Genomic DNA, 19,234 nt, shown 5'->3' with positions numbered 1-19,234 from the left:
TATGAAAACACTGCAGTACATGTCCATGAAGATTTTATGCTCCTAAAAGCTCCCTCAAAAATACATATGACTTCAATATTAAACAAGCTAAAGCATTAAAAGAGAATAGTCAGCTGATAACAATCTAGAGGTTAACAATCATTTAGGACAGAAGAAGAAGAGCAGAAAAAATAGTCCAACACAGAGGGGTTTTTTTATCACTTGAAAAAAACTGAAAAAGAAGAAAAATCAGGCAATTGGAAAGAAGATGAATTGTTAAGATTTATATAGGACTAAACAAGGACTTGCAGCCAGAAATCAATGTAGTTGGTCAGATAAACAATATATAGTACGAAAAAGGAGACAGAAAGCTTCTCAAGACATCAAGTGTTCTTGATTTATCTGAGGTTAAATTTTGCTATCTCTGCTTAGCAAATGCTTGTGAATTTTAGAAAAACGAAGATTTTCTATCCCCTTTTCTCAACGTGAGCATAGTAACAAGCTAAAGTTTTGTGAGGAGGAAATCAGAGCATTCAAGCCACTTCATTTGTTTAGCTGCCTGAGCTCTATTCCCCTTTATGCTTTAGTCTTTCACATACCTTTAGAAATCTCTCCATTTTCATTGAGACCTCCACAAAGCGAAAGTGTAACATCAGGCAAGTCCATAGCAGAATCAGACATGCACTCTGTACCACTATCAGCAGCAGCACTTCCCACTGACTGGGGTGACTGGGAACCAGAAAGGGTATCTGACTCTGTCCACTGCCTGAAGCCAGGATCAGAATCACTAAAGGAAAGTGAAAAGTATTTTACTTTAAAAAAAATGTACAGATTTTAGGTTACAGAACACACTACATGATTACTCAAAAAAAAAAAAAAAAATTCTTGCTTTTGCATTTTTACAGCATTTCATAACATAAATTTAAACCCAACCAAACAAAAAACCCAGACACACACCCACACCAACCCTTCAAAATATTGGTAGACTGTTTCCAGTTCTCCTAACATTACACTAAACTGGGCAATAATTACATTTCTTGCCTAAATTGGATTTAAATTAAGAAAACATCCTCTACATTCAGCTTCTGCAGAATACTGTGCTCCTCAATTTTTACCAGAAAGTTGTAAAGTAAGAAAAAGGAAAAATAGGGCACTGCTTTTGGTGTTTTCAGAACATTGTCTGTTGGAAAAAGTACAACAGAAAAGAAAAATGACATAAAAAAAAGTCACACTGTCATTTAAGGCTAGAGTTACTACTTTGATCCACTGCAAAGTCCACAATACGGCTAAACAAGAGTACTGACAAGTGCAGTTTCAATGCACTCCCCTCTGTGTCTGCAGAACACAGAGGTTCCACAAACAGGTAACTCTCAGTAGTCACCTCCCATGTGATCTTTCAATGTGTTTCTTGTCAAACTAGAATTTTCACAATGAGATTAGTACTGATTACTTCACAAAAGCCTAGAAACATGAAGTGCGATTCTTTTTATCAGAACTGGTGCATAAATAATAAATGTAATGACTCTGGTAATGCAACTGCAGAATTACCCCAGATTTACAGCATTTTACTTCAAAATTACCTTTTGGGAAAGTAGAGTGCTGCAACTTCTGGTTCCAAAGCCTTTAGGTCATCCAAGTAAATATCATCAGGGCCTTGATGATGACTTCGCTTGTGCACCCCTGTTAATTTTAAAAATCAAGATTACTAAAATGAAGTTACCCAGACACGTTAAATACAAACATAATCATGGAAGATTCAGACTTACTTGCATGATTTGTAAGTTCCAGAGTTTCATTATAATTTTAGTCAGATAAAATTTTAAATAGGGAAAACTGAAAAGGCATATTTATACTTTTTCCACTATGACCTCAAGTTTGGTAGATCACACTGAAGGCAAGAATCAAGAGCTTTATTCCATACCTTTCTTTTTTGAAGGAGAGTCAGTTTTGGCTGTTGGCTTTGTTTCTGGTAAAGGATCCACCAATATTCTGGAATGATGATCACCATCCAATGGCAATGGAACTTGTGGTTCTACGATTGCAGAAGCAAGAGAGTCTTTAACATCCATCTGCTTAAGCAGAGGATGAGTTCTTGGCTCAGGTTTCAGTACTGTACAGACAGAATCTTTCACATCATCATCGTCTTCAACTTCATCAGAGCTGAGGATGACCCTAAAATGAGTCTTCTCTGATGGAGTAATGGTAGCTGTTCTGCAATGCTCCAGTTTTTCTTTCTTACTTATCTGGAAAGCAAAAGTCTAGTCAATCCTTTCACTTCACCTGTTAGTTTTATTCTGTTCTAAACACTAAGTTTGTACTTGTGGTACAAGTTCTGGTCACAAGTAAACCAGTAAATAATTTAAACAAGTATTTTAGCAACATAAAACATGTCCCACCATATTAGCAAAGTTCCCTGCAAAAGAATTTTCATGAGCTAATTTACAAGTCCAGTAAAGAAACTGGCATAGAGGAAGTGTTGACTTGACCAAACCACAGCAAGGACAAAGCTTAAGTGCAGATGTCTCAGGGCCTCTGTTAGATACCAAATTTACTCTTATCTAGGCTACAGATCCTCTGGAATGAACTAAAACTTACTCTACAGTAAAGAAAATTAATTTCTAAAGTTGTTTCCTTCAGGTTTTAACTAAAAATTTAAAAAACGTCAGACTTTCACTGCTAGGTTTTCTGGGATTACTTTGCTGAGCAGGTTTTGAACTCAACAAAGCTGACTCCCTCTGCCTGCCACAAGGGGCTGCTACTTCCCCATTTCAGCCGTATCTTTCTGAACAACAGCAGCAGATTTCCAATCCTCTCCTAGGGCAGTCTTAAGTATGCCAAAACTCAGTTACAAAGCTAGAGACATTAAAGAAATTTACCTTGGTTGATTCTGGGAATCCTCCCCATGTCCATTCCATGTGAGATTCAGATCTGAGCAGGCTCTCAGCAGGCTTAACTTCTAGTTCTGAATCACTTTTAGGGCAGACTTGCTCAGAGAAAGCGCTACCAAATCAATAAGAATTTAAAAAAAAAAAGAAGAAAAAAGAAAGCCAGTGTTTAAAATGCATTAATGCATTTGTTGTGCAGCTACTGTTGGTAGAGTTTTCAACAGCTTAACAGAGCTTCAATTATTTGGCAACATGGCAAGGAGCCCAGCAGGGTTTTCAAACGGTGAGAAATTAGGTTAAAACCAAAATCACATTAAAGACATTAAAGGACGTACATAGTGATCATACTAAACAGATTCCTCCACTGTATCTGCAGTGCAGAAATAGCTCTCCCCTCAGCCAATGTTCCATTTTTTCAAACAAAACAAGAACAAAACTAAAAAGTTTATTTAAAAGTAAGACAGAAAATGGTTTTAAGTTCCTTACCTCTGTAAAAATATAGCATTTCAGCTTGCTATACAGAGACTTCAGTAACAGAAGTCTTGCAAACCTAACTCACAAGTCCACAAAACAACATCAATTCCCAGTGCAGAGAAAAAAAAACATTCAGAAGATAACTTAGGAGAGGGACAGGAGATTACTTGAAAACTTCTTTCAGATGTGTTTGGACTACATGACCTTTAAAATCCATCCTATTTTTTCCTACAGTGGTTATTATCCATAAATCAGAAACAGACTTCTGAAATCTAATTTAGCCAGGATTACTTTTAAGCCAGAAGAACACTCTACAAAATGCTAGAAAGGAGTGATTTCAAAATCATTTTGCACTTAAGATCTTAGAAATTAAAGGAAACACAAGGTTTTGTCTACCCTTCCTTGAACAGGGCAATTATATCGCACATTACAGAAATGCTGTTCTTTTTACACTTTGACATTCATAACATATTATGGTTTGGGTTTATATAAAAAAATCTCAGTAACTGAATTTAAAATGTAGGGACCAGAACTGGACACAGCCCTCTGCATGTGGCCTGACCAGCACTGAGTGGAGAGGGATAATCACATCTCTGTCTCTGTCACTAATGCCCCAGTGGGTGCAGCCCAGGATCCAGTTTGCCTTTGTTGCTGCAGCCGTGCTCTGCTGACTCATGCTCAGCTTGCTGTCTCCCAGGTCAGCAAGGCAGCTCCCAACCACACAGATCCCAGCCTGTACTGGGCTCTTTAGCTGTGTCATCCCAGTACAGGATTTCACACTTGTCTTTGCACTTGTTGCACTTGTAATTTGTGACTGGTCTGGGTGCTAGACCATCTCTTTGAGGCTCCCCCTCCTATAAAAGGTTAGGCCAGATGAACTTTTGAGGTCACTCCGAACTTGGCTTGTTCAATAATTTAATGAAAATTTTAAAGTAACTCCCTACAGATATTTATGGATTTTTTTTCCATACAAAATTCCTGCAAAGATTAGTTACCTAATTCAGTACTACACATCAAAATTTCTGAAGGTTTGAGGAACTCAGGCTTTGTAACTAACTACAGGACTAAACTGTGATCACAATAGACACTACACAGATCACAACCCAAACAGTAAGAATCCCTCATGGTGCTCTGAGATGACACCTCAAAAATCCAAGACAGCAGGACATTTAAACATCTCTACAGTAGTAATTCATCATTTCAGTCAACTTCCAGCCTTCACGACCCATGGACATAAAAAGAAAACTGCTATTTCCCCCCTCAGTACTCCATTAACAATGTCACACAGAAATCACATTTTCTGTACTGGTAAAAGGGCAGTGTAACACACTGATGAAAATACATGTACATCTTTGTTTTCAAGAAGAATATGAACTAACTTTCCCTACATGTCAAATAACTTATTTCACCTACACCACAAGTCAACTGGAAGCCATGCAGAATATTAACCTGTTTCTAAGCCTAATTCTTAATACTCAGCAGTACCTGCAAAAGATTGAGTATTTCAGGGCTTTGGGACCCTAGGTCTGTTCCACTTCCCCCAAAATATGTTCTCCACTGTCACTCTTGGACAGAAGTCTTTAGCCAAAAGGCCCATACTTGTAATAATGCCAACACTGCTTGTTAAAATAGGAGGAACACTGATGGCATCAGGTATAACATCTTATTATAGTGAGTAGGACAAACAGAAGTGTCCTTATGGAAAGGACTTGGTCTGTTTTCTTTCTTAAGCTCCTTGCAAGGGTTCTGAAGAGCAAGACAACCAACTGAACTACAAGTTAGTTAGCTTTTTCAGATCTCCAAAAAGGAGGTTATTAAAACTTCCCATTTCTCTTCTGCTATACAATAGCTACATGATAAAATCTTTCTTTGATGGCTTAGGAGAAAGCAAAATTTCTCTTCTTCTAGATGGCTCTTGTGAGAGAATCCCCTACCCAATGCCCTCCCCAAAGACAGAAAGGAAAATTGCCAATTTCTCTGTTGAACTGCAAGCTGGGCTGGGTAGCTTTTTGTTAAAAAGCAACCCCAAAACTGAAAGACCTAGGTACCTCACATGAGGCACAAACAAGTTCTTGCAGCACACTTGCCCCTAAACACATAAATGAGAAGAGATGCATGAATCATCTCTCCCAGATATAATCTACTAGTTTATATTAGCTCAGAGTTTTATAAACTGAAAACAAGAATCAGCCTCCATGCTACAGTCATCTAGGTGATACAATCCACACAGCAATGTACCAATCCTTAGGGTCAAACACTGTGACTGCTTTTCAGTCACAAACCACAAACTTTTGGGGAATATTTGAAGACTACATCTCATTAAGTGTAACTGAGGATGTGGTTGTCAGCCCAAAACATGAAAAGGAATGATAATGGCATTTCCTGTCCAACTGCTTCTGTTCATTAACCAGCTATGCACTGGGGGAATTAGCAGGCACCAAACATGGCATGGTACATTCTGACTCCACTGAGGCCACAGCCCTGCAAACACCTCAAGCAGAGAGGTCATACACACTTCAAAAAATACTGGCTGAAGTTGAGCTCTTCTATTCTGCACCACCTGTTGATACAGAAGAACATGCACCTGTGCACGGAGAAGGTAACAAGCAACAATGGCCATCACAAAAGGCTGACCAGTAATCCTCACCGACTTTGTGAATGTATCTGCTATGAGGCAGATTCCTCCATCAAACTGAAAAGCAGTAAAACTAGACACTTGCCAAAGAGTTCAGATGAATCAAGATACTACTTAGCATGCTATGCGAGACATATATGCCCTCTCCTGCATGTCCAAGGTTCAGGGAAAGTATGAAATTTACCGTAAATACTACCACATATGCACAGAGCGCTTTCTTATGCATACAGAGATGGAGGTTAGAGTGGTGAAACCCAAAGTGTGAGCCTTGAAAAATCTACAAACTGAATGCAAGAGGAATAGCATGAACATCAGAAACTGAAGAATGCACTTGAACGTACAAACAGAAGTGCCCTGGTCACAGCAAAAGCTGACTGGCAAGCTGTATTATGCCATTTTAAAGAATCCACAGTCAACTGATGCTGATTTCAGTATCTCTGGACAATGAAAGATACCAGAACTCCAGCAAATCCCCTGTTCTGAAGCGGAATATGATTCAAGTTTAGGATCTAGCTTTACCTTGAGCAATGCAGATTACTTCACACAGCAAGATGTACCTTACATACCCAACACTTCCGTGTTCTGGCAGATCAAGTATTGCTTATGATAGGGTGAATCACAGGGAACCATACTCATTTTCAATACCCTTCTCAGCCTGAGGAAAGCTTATTAACTGTATTTCCTCTCTTTAACAGTAAAATAATACATTTAGTAAAGTTCCTGAAGTTTCAAATTAGTATCAAATGCTGTATTTGATATCACAGAAGTTGCGTAAGTTTAATAGTTTTACAGATCAGGGGGAAAATGAACAAAAAGGCACAGTAATTTTCTTTACAATTATTCATCACTATACAGACAATGACATTACAAAGTGACTTACTTCTCCAGAGGGGACCAGTCTCCATCAGATAAGGGGTAATGATCCTTCGAATGATAAATCAAAGATTCTTTTTGCTCTTCACCCTTTGGTGATGAATTTGAGGATCCTCTGTAGAGACACATAAGACAAAGTCAGCTATAAGAAATTTGCATTACTAATTCAGTAAAAAAAATTACATAGATGTTATTAAAAATCTAAGAACAAAAGTAAGGACTTGTTGTTTGAAAGACACCTTTATGTAACTTAGAATGTATTTTAAAACTATTATTAATACTTGAAAATATTGCAAATTTAAAAATCTACTACTCCTACCAGTTAATACTGAAGAAATCACAATAGCATAAATGATACTACTCTAGTGGTAAATGATATTGCTCTACAGAGACAAATAATATTACCAAAACACAAAGATGAACATGAATTTTTTACACATAAACTTTACTATGTGCATCTTACAATCACAGGGAAAGTTAAATTAGAAAGCGTACTTCTGACAATGTACATTTGACAGATTAAAACAGTAAGAAACCAGGTGTAGGTACTAGCATCACAATTTACCCAAGAGCTTACAAATTAACATCATCTACAACAAGGACATAAAATACTGCACTTTTCTGAACAGTGGGGTTTGTTTTGCAGTGGGAAGTCTACTCAGTATCTACATCAAAGACCCAAACCCAACCAACAGTAAGACCCACTGAACAGGCATACACCCTATTTTACACAGAAGTCCCTTTGAAATATTACCATCATAGAGTACCTTCAGATCTTTTTACAGCTTTCTGAATTTAACTGAATAAATACCCATTCTCAGGATACAACTAACTTGTTTTGAGGTTAGATCAAGGGCATCATGGCTATACAGTAGATAAGAATACAAGGAAGACATGCCTGGAATTTGTGTGCAAAATGCAATAGAAATTATTTTAAGCCATTATTATGAAAAAACCCACTATTTTTATTCCAGTGCACAGTTGCACTGGATTTGTTTTGGAATGGTAATGTTCATTTCTCTTATGGAGGGAGGAATGAAATTATTTTGCTATCATCAAATGTGTAAATATTTAGAATTTACATGCTTACTCAATTATACACTAAGCAGCGACAGTGATCTACCTCATTTGCACAAGTCTTTCATTTGGAACACAGTCTAGATTATGGTAAATGCTGAACTCTAAAAATGTCTTTGTAGCTCCACTTCTTATTCTGCAGTAGCATTCTTATGAAACCTGATGATGCCGCCTGACTTGAGAACTGCAGAGACTGTACATCGTTTGTATTCATAAACTAAGCTAAGCGTGATAGAAATATGTTTCATACCATCTTTGCAGGCAGTACTAAGTATCTCCAAAAGAGGAAAAAAGTATGATTGAACAACTAAGTAAACACAAAAAAAATTAGAGGTCCTCAGTATTTTCACTTCAGTGGGGAGGGAGGCAAGATGACACATGGGTGGAAATGAACAGATTTTATTCACTGGAAATCGGCAACAAAAAGGGTCCATACAAAGGATCCAAAAAATCAAATTTAACTGATAAGTGGATAAACACAGAAGTTAAAAATCCAAACTCAGTCGAAGATTATTGAAAATACAAGGGAAAAATCAGTATGCATCAACTTGTAACTTCAAGCTGCACTATCAATTCTAAGCTATTTATTTTGCAAGATTTATAAACGGTACTTCCACTTCTTCTCATTGTTGTCCACTTTACATATAGTCTAAATAAACATATGCTATTTCAGAGAGAGATAACTACTTTAACCCTTTAAAACCCTTAGCACTGGAGAAATAATACCCTCTATTTCTGAGTTATACATACTGTAATCTTAGTCTTCCTGGTATTATTTTATATAAGTCCAGCACTACTAACATATCTAAATCACAACTGGAAAAGACAAAGGACATATTTTGAAAAAAGCTGATAAACACTTGGTAATAGATTTTCCCAAGAAACAGGAAACAGCTTGCTTTCTGCTTTATAAAAAACCAAAGAGATAAGACATTACATACTGGCACCTCTGACTGAATTTTTGACCTTCCTGTTAAAACATCAGCCTCCCTTTTCCTTTCCTAGTTTCACTTTGAAATCTGAAGCTATGTCTAATAACAGTTAAGTTTCTAGTTTCTTATCTTTCTTCCTCCTCTTCAGAGCCACACATTTTTAAGTAAAAAAACCCCCAAAAGCAGGCAACCAAAACACAATCTCAAACAAACCTACTGATACCAACTTACATCCCCACGGGGTTTGAAAAGAAAACTTATGAACACTTTTTCACAATCATATTTTTAGCTGGGAAGAGAACAAGTACATGCCTATTGCAAGGCATTTTATTTCCTGCCCTGGTAGCCAGCCCACTGGAATGAGAGTATATAAACTTCACTAAGTGACACAGAGCCACAAACCTACTGTCTGTGGGCCTTCACCATTACAATGTATTTTTGTTTCTGTCCTGCATTTACTTGCTGCTCACAAGAAAACACATTCTTTTACAAAATCATCTTCCTTTCACTTTACAACACTGTCTGATGATGTATTTCTACTGCTGTTTCTGCTTATTCATGTTAAAAAAAATAAAGCTTACAAATAAAAAACCTTGCCAAACTTTCATTCTAAAGGGTACAAAAAATAAAACCAGAGTAAACTTGATGAAAACACCATGGTATGTTCAGTTATGACTAAACATTTGACATTTCCGTCAAACACACCATTTTTTTATTCCTCTCTAGTCAAAGTAAGATGATTGCTAGAACAGCAATTTGAATCCTAAACACTGGATGAAAGCAGCCCTTATTAACATGACATTTCTAAATACTTCATGCCTTTGTAATGAGACGTTAAATAAAGAATAAACAATTATCGAGTTATATTTTCTCTTCCTGTACTTGACGGTTGTTTTTATTTTTGATGGTTTCACTATGACAAGTTTATTGTTGTCTTAATAACTGCACACTAAAGACTGAGTAAAAGTCTTCCTTTTCTTAAACTGAAAAAAAGGTAAAAATCTCAAACCAAACAACATGCCAATTCCCAGACTTAAACAGAGCAGTGAATACCTAAATGACAATTCATTGACATAAATATAACACTAATAAAATAAAGCATATGAACTAAGAAAGCCACAGATGCTCTAAAAAACACTTTAAAATCCAAATTTTGTTTGTTGTATTTTACTGATCATAGGTATAATAACAGATTCATGTTTTTCTGTTGCACTAACTTTTTTGGTTGGTACTTACTAAATTTGAGACTCCTTTGAAGATCCATGCTGAGGGAGTTTTTTCAGTTATATTTTATTCTCTTACACCAAAACATTCTTGCAATTCCCAGACCTGAACTTGAATTTATTCAGACAGTATTGTATTTAATAACAATGCTGTCCAGTGAAACACCTAGCTTTCTCTGAAAGCTAAGTCCTGACAGGTAGGTTTTTCCTGGATTTTAAGCATTCATATGCTTGATAGCTTTCATCTATAACCTTAATCTTTCCTGCTACCCTATAGATCTCTTCAGTGTGTTAGTATGTGCTACCACTTTAGCACAAACTTTACTAAGAATTTATTTACTTCAAAAATACAGGACTAATTCTTTTTCCTCTGTTTTTTTTTCTTTTCTTCATATACTTATGAAGAATTCTCTTCACTAATGTGAAGGGACATTCATTTATATAGTTTTCAGTTGCCAAAGTAAACGTCAGGTTACAGAGAAGCCAAATTCAAATGTGGTGTACTACCACACGTTCCACACTGCAGCCTACCTAGAAGTTACCAAACACACCAGAAGATCACTCTGCCTCATCAGAGAAATTACACTGAAACTTTCTCAGTCACACAACAGATCACAACAACACTTCTTCACTACAATGGGCTTAACTGCATTTCTTGTTCATTAAAAAAGGCCCAGCTTTAAGGTGAATCTGTGAAGATTTGGAAGATACCAGTTTGGAGTTTTGTTTGTTTGCTTGAGGAAAGGCCTAGGCAGAGCCTACCAACACTTATGCAATACCTGCATACAGGAAATGAACATATCACCTTTTAAATGTTCAGTGGTAACAGGGAAAACAGCAACTACCTAAGAGCTTACCTAAGGGGCTGTACACTTTTCTCATCATCTGAGCTTATTTCCATTTCAAAAATCTCTTCAGTCCCAGCAGAAGAGATCTGATCTTCTTTCCTGCTATCTTGTTTGTATTTCTTTCTTCTTCTTTTTTTCTTTTTCACAGAACCTGGGGTAAATACAGTCTCTGTTTCTGCAGAGTGTGGAATTTCTGAGTTTGCACATGGCCTCTCATTTTCACCTGATTTCAAATGATTGTCAGTGTCTTTAAAAAACTGATCTTCAGTGGGTATTGGAGATGTTGCCAAATAAGCAGGAACTTTTTCCTAAGGAAAAAAAATTAAAAAAAGAAAAAGCTATTTTTTTCCACTTTGTTTTTACAGTATAGTTGTCAGCTACAGATTAACCCTTGTACCTATATTTAGACACAAAGCCATACAGAAGCCCAATGGTATGAAGCTGATATCCAGAAAGGAACCAAGTTCACTAGAGTGATTACAAGAAGTTCAGAAAAATGCATGTTAGTACTCTTACAGTTTCAGACACAAACAACTGATTTTGCCAGCAAAGCAAATACCCAGTCGGTGGAATGTTTTTGGAGTTTTCTGCCCCGAGCATGCCAGTTCCATGCTTATTACATGTGTTAATAAAAAAAGGCTAATTAAATCCCCTTCTGTTTATTTTGAAACAGATTCATGGGAAGGCAAAAGTTGAAAGGGACATCTGGACACCATCTGGTTCAATCTTCTGTCAAAAGCAGGGCCTCGGGTTAGGTCATCCAGGGCCTTGTCAAGCCAAAGGTTGAGTATTTCTAGGGAGGGAGTCTATCACTTCTCTAGGCAACCTATTCCTGTCCTATATTGCTTTTGTACAGAAGGATTTTCCTTATAACTAGCTGATATTTTCACCTGTGCCCTTCGCCCCATTTTATCATTAGGCAGCCTTGTGAAGAGAGTCTCTGTCTGTTCTACAACAACCTCTACTGCAAGACTGTGGTTAGATTCCCCTGAATCCTCGCTAGGCTCAACAGAACAAGTTCCAGCAACTTTTCTTCCTATTTCAATTTCTCCAGCCCTCTACCAGGCTCTCTCCAATTTTCCACGTCTCTCCTGAACTGGGGAGACCAGAACTGTGTTCCAGATCTGATCTAACATACACCAGGCTGAGCAGGACAACCCCACATCCCTCCATGTGCTGGCTGTGCTATTGCTGATGCTGCCTGGGACACATTTGCCTTGACTGCAGCCAGGGCATGCTGCTGGCCAAGGGATGCAGAGATGCATCTCATGCAGTCAGATCCCAGCCTGCACTGCTGTGTGTGCCACCCTGCACTTCCAACCCTTATGAGACACTGCACGTGTACCTTGGTTAAACCTTGTGCAGATCTTGTTGGTCCAGTCTCCCAGCCTGCCAAGCTGCCTCTCTGTGGTGCCTCTTTTTCTGACCTGCTCACCTCTCCTCCCAGTTCACTGTTACCCACAAAATGGGTGAAGGTGCCTTCAGTCATGTCATACATGTCAGACATTATTTATCTAAAGTATCTTTCAAAAAGAAAAACTCAACTATAATTTACTCACATTAAAACCAACATACAAACAACCAACCCTCAACTAATTACAACCCACTGTCCTTTAAGGGAAAAGCTTTAGCTATGGACTGCCTGAGGTTTATTTACATCATAACAAGAAAGTGAAAAGACATTGACACCTAGTCTGAAAGAAACACACTGTGAAGGGACAAAGACAAGGTGGAACAAAAGCAGAAGAATTTGCATAATGAAGAGAAAAAGTTACGGAACTCAATTTTATGGTAGAGAATAGAAGTAATTACAAGATGTCTGTTATTTTACTGGACTATTGTACAGAAGATTAGTCAGAAACACTGATGAGACACAGCCAGAGCACTGATATTACTTTTGATGTGTTCAAAGTCTTATCTGCTATTTAACACTAAATTGAAATTTTTCATTGAGTTAAGAGTTACAGAACAGATTAACAGTTAAGAGAACAGATTTTGTTCCACTGGTTGTAAAGTAGAGTGAAGTAGAGAAAGGAGAACAAAATACTGCCTTATACAACGGTGATGATACACAGATTTTGCATTGTGAAAACCTTGAAATAAAATGCTAGCACCTAAACTAAAGTTAATATTCTACACCATTAGTGATAAATAATCAAGAACAAACAAACAAATAAATAAATCACGTAAAAAGGTTAAAAGAAAACTGGCTGAAAATTTGTCTTGATTTACATTATTGAGGTGAGTGGTATTACTTGTGAATGTCAAGATGTGAAAAATGCGAAGACTGATCCCTTAAAGGACCATTCTGAATCCCCCCCAAGGGAAAAAAAAGAAAAATCAATGAGAGATTTACGACTTATCCCTTAAGCATAGCTTCAAGAGGCAAACAAACAGGTGTTGGTCAGTTGCAGGAAAAGAAAAATGCCTAAAAGCAGTAAAAATAACTCAGTTTTGCTTTGTAGCAAACTTGATCTATATTTTCAGCATGAACTACCAGCTTTCAAGAACACATTAGACACAGACAAGACACTCTTGTTATAAATCAAAATGTACTATGCAAGTGCAACAGCTCCCTTAAAATGTTGTACTGGGGACAAAGGCAGTGGTTATCACCCCTGCTTTCCGAAAGTCGTAGGACTGATCAGTTCCCATCAATGTCTGACACGGTCTAGATCTATAAAAAACTGCTTTCAGTTTTTATTTTAATCATGGTGTACACTGACACAGAACCCAACCTTCCTTCTGCTTATGAATCCTGACCCCAAGTTATCATTTGGGGTCTTAATGCTTATTTTTGCCTTCCACTTTAAACTGTATTTAACTCCTTTCAAGATGAGAGCTTCCTCTGATCCCTCACAGTAAACAAGCAGCACCCTAAACTAAGAACTGGATCAATCTCATTTCCTTGAAAGACTGATTCCAAGAGGCAATTAACACTTTATCTTTTACTTCACTGAGACCATTTTTTTCCTCTCTCTTCTATTTTCATTAAACCTTTTGGAAGGTTGTACTGAGATCTTCTTTCCTCCAGACTTGCTGAAAAATGCCAACAGATTCAAAAGTGATCAGAAGCAATGCTCAGGACTGACCAATGCTGTGATTACATAGCTCCCATATCCTTACGAAATCAGAGTAAAAATGAACCATTATTCCTGTTTTTCAGAGCCTCATCAGCTTCCAGCTGCAAGAGATTCTTGGGAAATAAATTCTCAAGTCAAAGAAGTTACAGTTACCTGGTGAAAGTTTCATAAATAAAATTATGAAAAACTGGGCTAAAATTTGTAAGGCAAATAAAAAATATGCCCCAAAAATAGACTACCTTTATTACTACAGGCACAACCTATACGGACGCAAGGCAAAAATTATCGTAAGACACCACAACCAGTGTAACTGCATTCAACAAGAATGAATTAACTAAAACAAAATAAAAAATACTTCAACACACTTTCCAAATAATGCTCTAATTAATAAAAGTAATTAGTTACTTTATTATTACTGGCAGCAAAATTGTACAAAGCATCAAACATCTTGGCAACATATGAAAGAGACATTAAGATTCAGTTACAGAAAATCTAGCTTTCACAGAAGTGAGGACATTGACAACACTGTATGAAGCATTTTTAACCCATTACTCTGTTAATACTACATTGTAGCCATCAAGAAGCACAAAGCCCTTACATTTTCCTCCTCGGTTTCTTGCACAAAGAAAGCTTCTCCATTGTCACCCAGTTTCATATGAAGATCAACAGCATCGCCATTAATTTCTATATCAATCTGTGGAAAGAGACAATTTATTGTAAATAATTCATCATGGGGAAAGCTCTGACCTCACGGTCCACTTAGCTCTGAGTGTAAACTTTGTTTCACCGTATAATGGCGTCCCTTTCTCCTCTCTCTTTCTGATGCAAGTCTGTCATAATGGTCTTTAGTTTGTTCACCTGCAAAATACGTCATGCTCCTGGCAGAGAGCCGAACAACCACAAGAAAAATAAGAAAAAAATAAACTTATATAAAGACTCAATCTTGTTCAAAGAATTATTGATCTAGTCTTTATTTCATGGAAGAATGACTGAGACTGTTCAGATGTTTAAATCTCAGTCTGAACTGGAGTTGTATGAATCTGAATCCTGAATACCAGAATTTTCACCTGGAAGCCTCCTGGAGGCAGGCTTTGTCTGAAAGTGGTAAGAGACTTGCCACAATTATTTCTGCGACTCCAGTTAGTGTTGCAGAATGCTCATGAGTTTATGGGGGTATGACATAGGACCACAACCCTTCTGCAACCATAGTGGTTTTTTCAGAGAATAATGTTTTTATTATCCTAAAAAAGTACTTTTTAGCCAAGAAAACCCAGTCATAGGAGATAAATTAGGTAAATAACCAAACATGCATGGGGACTATACCCAAATGCTTAAGATAACCACTTTTCTTTTTCCCCACAATAACTGACTGATTTTGATCTGAAAATCATATATTTCACTACTGCTTATTTTTAAAATAATTTCTTGCATTTCCAATTCAGCAACATGAGTTTATAAAACCTCACCTTTTCTATGTGCAAGTTTAGACATACAAACATCTCTAGTTTTAGCACCGATATCTCACACTGGTTTCTGGACACCTCAATATATACGTGAAGTTGAAGCACAGATATGCATACTTTGTGTTCCTACACAACTTGGGACTACCAATTGATCTTGGCCTCATAACACGCCAGAGAAAAATGCATCCACAATGCAGTAACAAACACTCAACTGACTATTCAGAGAACTGTGTGAACAGTAACTCCCAGGATGGAAGAAACAAGGAGCAGCAGTCATCCACACAAGCAAAAGCTGAGAATTATGCTGACAGTCTAGTACAACAGGTATCAAGAGTAGATGTTTCCACTATTCAACAGCTTTTTAGAGGTACCCAGAAACTGAAAACCTCTCAAATTTGGTTCAGCTACTCAGAAGTGTAATTAAAGACATTTACCAAACTCAAGTTTCAGACCATTCCTGTTGTAAGCCTATCTCGCTCGCCTAGAGGTCAGAAAAAGTACAGCTATACCACCTCTTCTGTACCCTGTTGAAAACTGTAATGTAATCTGTTACAAAACTGTTAAGGTTAAAAATTCTTTGTCATCAGCATGCTTCTTAAAATAAACACACATGAGAAATCAAACAAAAAATAAACTCAACACAAAACCTGCTACTCACTTGTGTCACTATGACAAACATACAACTCTAATGCATGTAACTCTAACTACTGACTTTTAACAAAAAAATTACCTGACCTAACTGCTCTTTTAGTTTCACTTTATTCTCTTTTCACAATGAAAATAGGAAGAGAGGTGTAGCTTCCTGCAATAACCATTACCTCCTTAAAAAAGCAGAATATAATCCTGAGGGTTTATTACTGTTTAAAACAATCCATATTTTGGTAGCACACCAACAGGCCATACACAGTATTCCTAACTGACAGTAAAGTCCCCCCACAACAGCTCCATCTTCCAGCCAACCCAACCCAACTCACTTTCTGAACACAATTAATGAAGCCTATGGAAAGGGGATGGCAGGACAATCTGCTCGGGTAGCACCACCATCTCAGAATGGCTGGACAGGAAATTGTACCAGGGTCTCTTTCAAACACACCCACACAGAAATGAAGCTTCAGTCTCAGTTTTCATTTGCTTGTGGATATTAATAACTGCATTTTCTACTGCAAATCAGCCTTGAACACAGCTAACAAGGAGCGATATTTGTAACAGGTCACCAACACTTAACATACGCTCTTGTCTGTCCTTCACACAGTCCAAAAAGAGTTGCTTACATCTGGGATCAGTTAAATAGCATTAAGCATTTCTTCCCCAGCCTACTTGGATAAGTAAATAAATAGCCTCATGTAAACATTTTAAAACTGTGAAGTCTATACATTTGTATTAGTCTTTTTGCATAGGTCCAGAGCTGTCAAAGCTCTTCTTTCACAGTATTTTTGCAGAGTCCTTAGATTACCACAAGAAGTTCTGTTTTGCATTCTGAATCTACCACCCTGTACAGCATCTATGAGCAACTGCTCTGGACTAAACCGGCCTGCTAACTGGGAATGTGGGGAGCTGTGGAAGGAAGGAAGAGGGGAAAAAAGGAATACACTGGTACTCAAAACTTTGTTTTGACCCACTTTCTGAACTTACCACTTTTTCTTTAGAGCGCAATACACCAAGCTTCCCAAATCGGACGTGGAAAGGGGAACATTGGTACGTCCCATCCTGCTGCCGGACCACAACGACATCGATGCATCCCGAAAGGGTTGCCTGATTAATGCCTTTGTACAGCTCCTTCACAGTAACCAGGACTTGTCCTGCAAGTTGCCCTACGTAGTTCATAGTCTGAGACTAAGGGAGAGAAAGAAAGAAAAAAAAAAAAAAAAAAGTAAATTTCAAATACATGCAAAGTTTTTTGAAATGAACTTTTAAAAAACATTTAAACAGATGTGCAATGTCATTTATCAATTACTCAAACTATTGCAATAAGATTTACACAAATATTTTCAAGAATCAACAGAACTTTGAGGCAATCCTTGTATCAGTAAAAGTCTCCAGAGTTATAAAACCTATTCTTAATGCTTTATCAATTTGAATCTATGACTAACTAAATACTTTAAACAAAATTTTGAAGCTTGTCATTTTTAGACCTCAAAGCCTAGATTTAAGTGATACTTAGTAACTTGGATAAGCTAAAAAGAAAAATTCATTCTCTGGAGGACTGCCTGTTTAATACAGCTGATCCTCTATTGAAAATGAAGATAACTGTACATAACGATGCAAAAAAAAATCTTAGAAGTGGGGAGAAGCTATGTAGAGCATACTGCATGGAACTCTTCCTTTACACATCTGTATTTCAAAAATGGCTGAGTCACCTGAGAGAAATTACCCAAGTATGCAATGGAAGGAAAGAGATACATTAAGAAGATTATGCTACAGTCAAACAGGATAAACAAGAGCACAGAATCACTTATCCAAAATTCTGTCTAATTTATTAAAAATACTTAAGTAAATGAATGAATTCTGAATGACTGCAAGTCTTTCAGACTAAGAATACAATTTGAACTATGACCGCAAATAAGAAATGAAGGTCCAAAGATTTCTCAGAACATCTGAGCTTTAACAGAAAGAGGAGGGAAAACTGTGAAAATGTTTTGATAGAAACCTAAGTTAAACCCTTCCTCATTCCACCATCTCCAGCCTCCCACCCACAAGTCTGCTTGTTACAAGCTCATTTCAAAAACATCCAAGCAACTGTAGCTTCTAAAGTTAAGGATATTTAGGAGAACAAAGAGCCACGGCCAACAAGCAAAACCCACAACACTGAACACACAAAAGAGCCTAAATCATAAAAAAAAAAAAAAAAAAAAAAATTTGGGGGGAGATATTATTTCTAGAAAAAATCTACAATGAATTTTTTTCTATTTGCATTTCTGTTTTTATTAGTTGTTGAACAAGGTTTAGGACTTTTCTTAATACCTCTAAACAAAACTGTACTGCTTTACAAGAGCTCCTCCTACTGATACTGCTTTCACTGTCTAGATAATTAATCAATTATTTCTCTTTTGATCCTCCAAAGTCTTCCTTACAGTAACACAGGGTATCTCACACTCACTGAAAAGGGGGCTACTTTTGTGGCATCTATATACCGATATAATTGTAAACAGGCAAGAAATCTGAAACTACTTTCACACTTAGAGCAACTATGGAAATATTTTTCTCCATCTCAGGCTTCTCATACATTACCAAATCACATTAACATTTTTTTTAAATAATTCCTTCCTCATCACAAGTATAAAGGAAGGTGGGGGGTTTCCAATACAGATTTAAAACTGTCTTGAAATTATCCACAGAATTACTATGCTACTTAACATGCTAGAGAATTTTTTCCTGTAGCCTTTGTACAACATGGTTGATGAAGACAAAAAGAACAGACTGTCATTGAGTGAGTAATGAGATCAGGAGGATGGACTCCTAACATTAGTCATTAACTCAATTTCATCTGTAAGTAGCTTCACGTATAACTATAAAACTGACTGCTTGATAGTGAAGCAATTAGCTCACTTTTGCTAAAGAGAGAAAGTCTCACTTCAACCTTTCCTCATCTGACCCTCTTAATGAGCCGATTTTAGCTCACTGACACAGCTGGCCAAAGTCTACCATTTCTGGTTGTTGTTTGTTTCAGTGGGTTGCTGGTAAGTTATATTAGCTCACTAAGCAAAACATGACAAACACCTGAGTCATGAGGCACTGAGCAGCACCAGAGAGCTAGGAAAAAAA

The 19,234-nt window shown here is 37.2% G+C and overlaps 1 protein-coding gene across 4 annotated transcripts in view; it reads right to left on the bottom strand.

Annotated features, from left to right (window-relative positions):
* LPIN2 (lipin 2) overlaps positions 1-19,234 on the bottom strand; it is a 44,816-nt gene that overhangs the window by 13,393 nt on the left and 12,189 nt on the right. For all 4 annotated transcript variants that reach the window (XM_032122980.1, XM_032122950.1, XM_032122970.1 and 1 more), the window contains exons 2-9: positions 17,105-17,305; positions 14,608-14,703; positions 10,936-11,234; positions 6,854-6,961; positions 2,856-2,979; positions 1,901-2,222; positions 1,560-1,659; positions 579-766 (exon numbers count right to left, since the gene is read on the bottom strand). In XM_032122980.1, coding sequence (XP_031978871.1) covers positions 579-766; positions 1,560-1,659; positions 1,901-2,222; positions 2,856-2,979; positions 6,854-6,961; positions 10,936-11,234; positions 14,608-14,703; positions 17,105-17,296 — 1,429 coding nt within the window. In that variant the 5' untranslated portion in view covers positions 17,297-17,305. The remainder of the gene's footprint in view (positions 1-578; positions 767-1,559; positions 1,660-1,900; positions 2,223-2,855; positions 2,980-6,853; positions 6,962-10,935; positions 11,235-14,607; positions 14,704-17,104; positions 17,306-19,234) is intronic.

The sequence above is a fragment of the Corvus moneduloides genome, chromosome 1 (genome assembly GCF_009650955.1).
Source record: "Corvus moneduloides isolate bCorMon1 chromosome 1, bCorMon1.pri, whole genome shotgun sequence".
NCBI lineage: Eukaryota > Metazoa > Chordata > Aves > Passeriformes > Corvidae > Corvus > Corvus moneduloides.
This window is presented reverse-complemented; position numbering and strand designations above follow the sequence as displayed.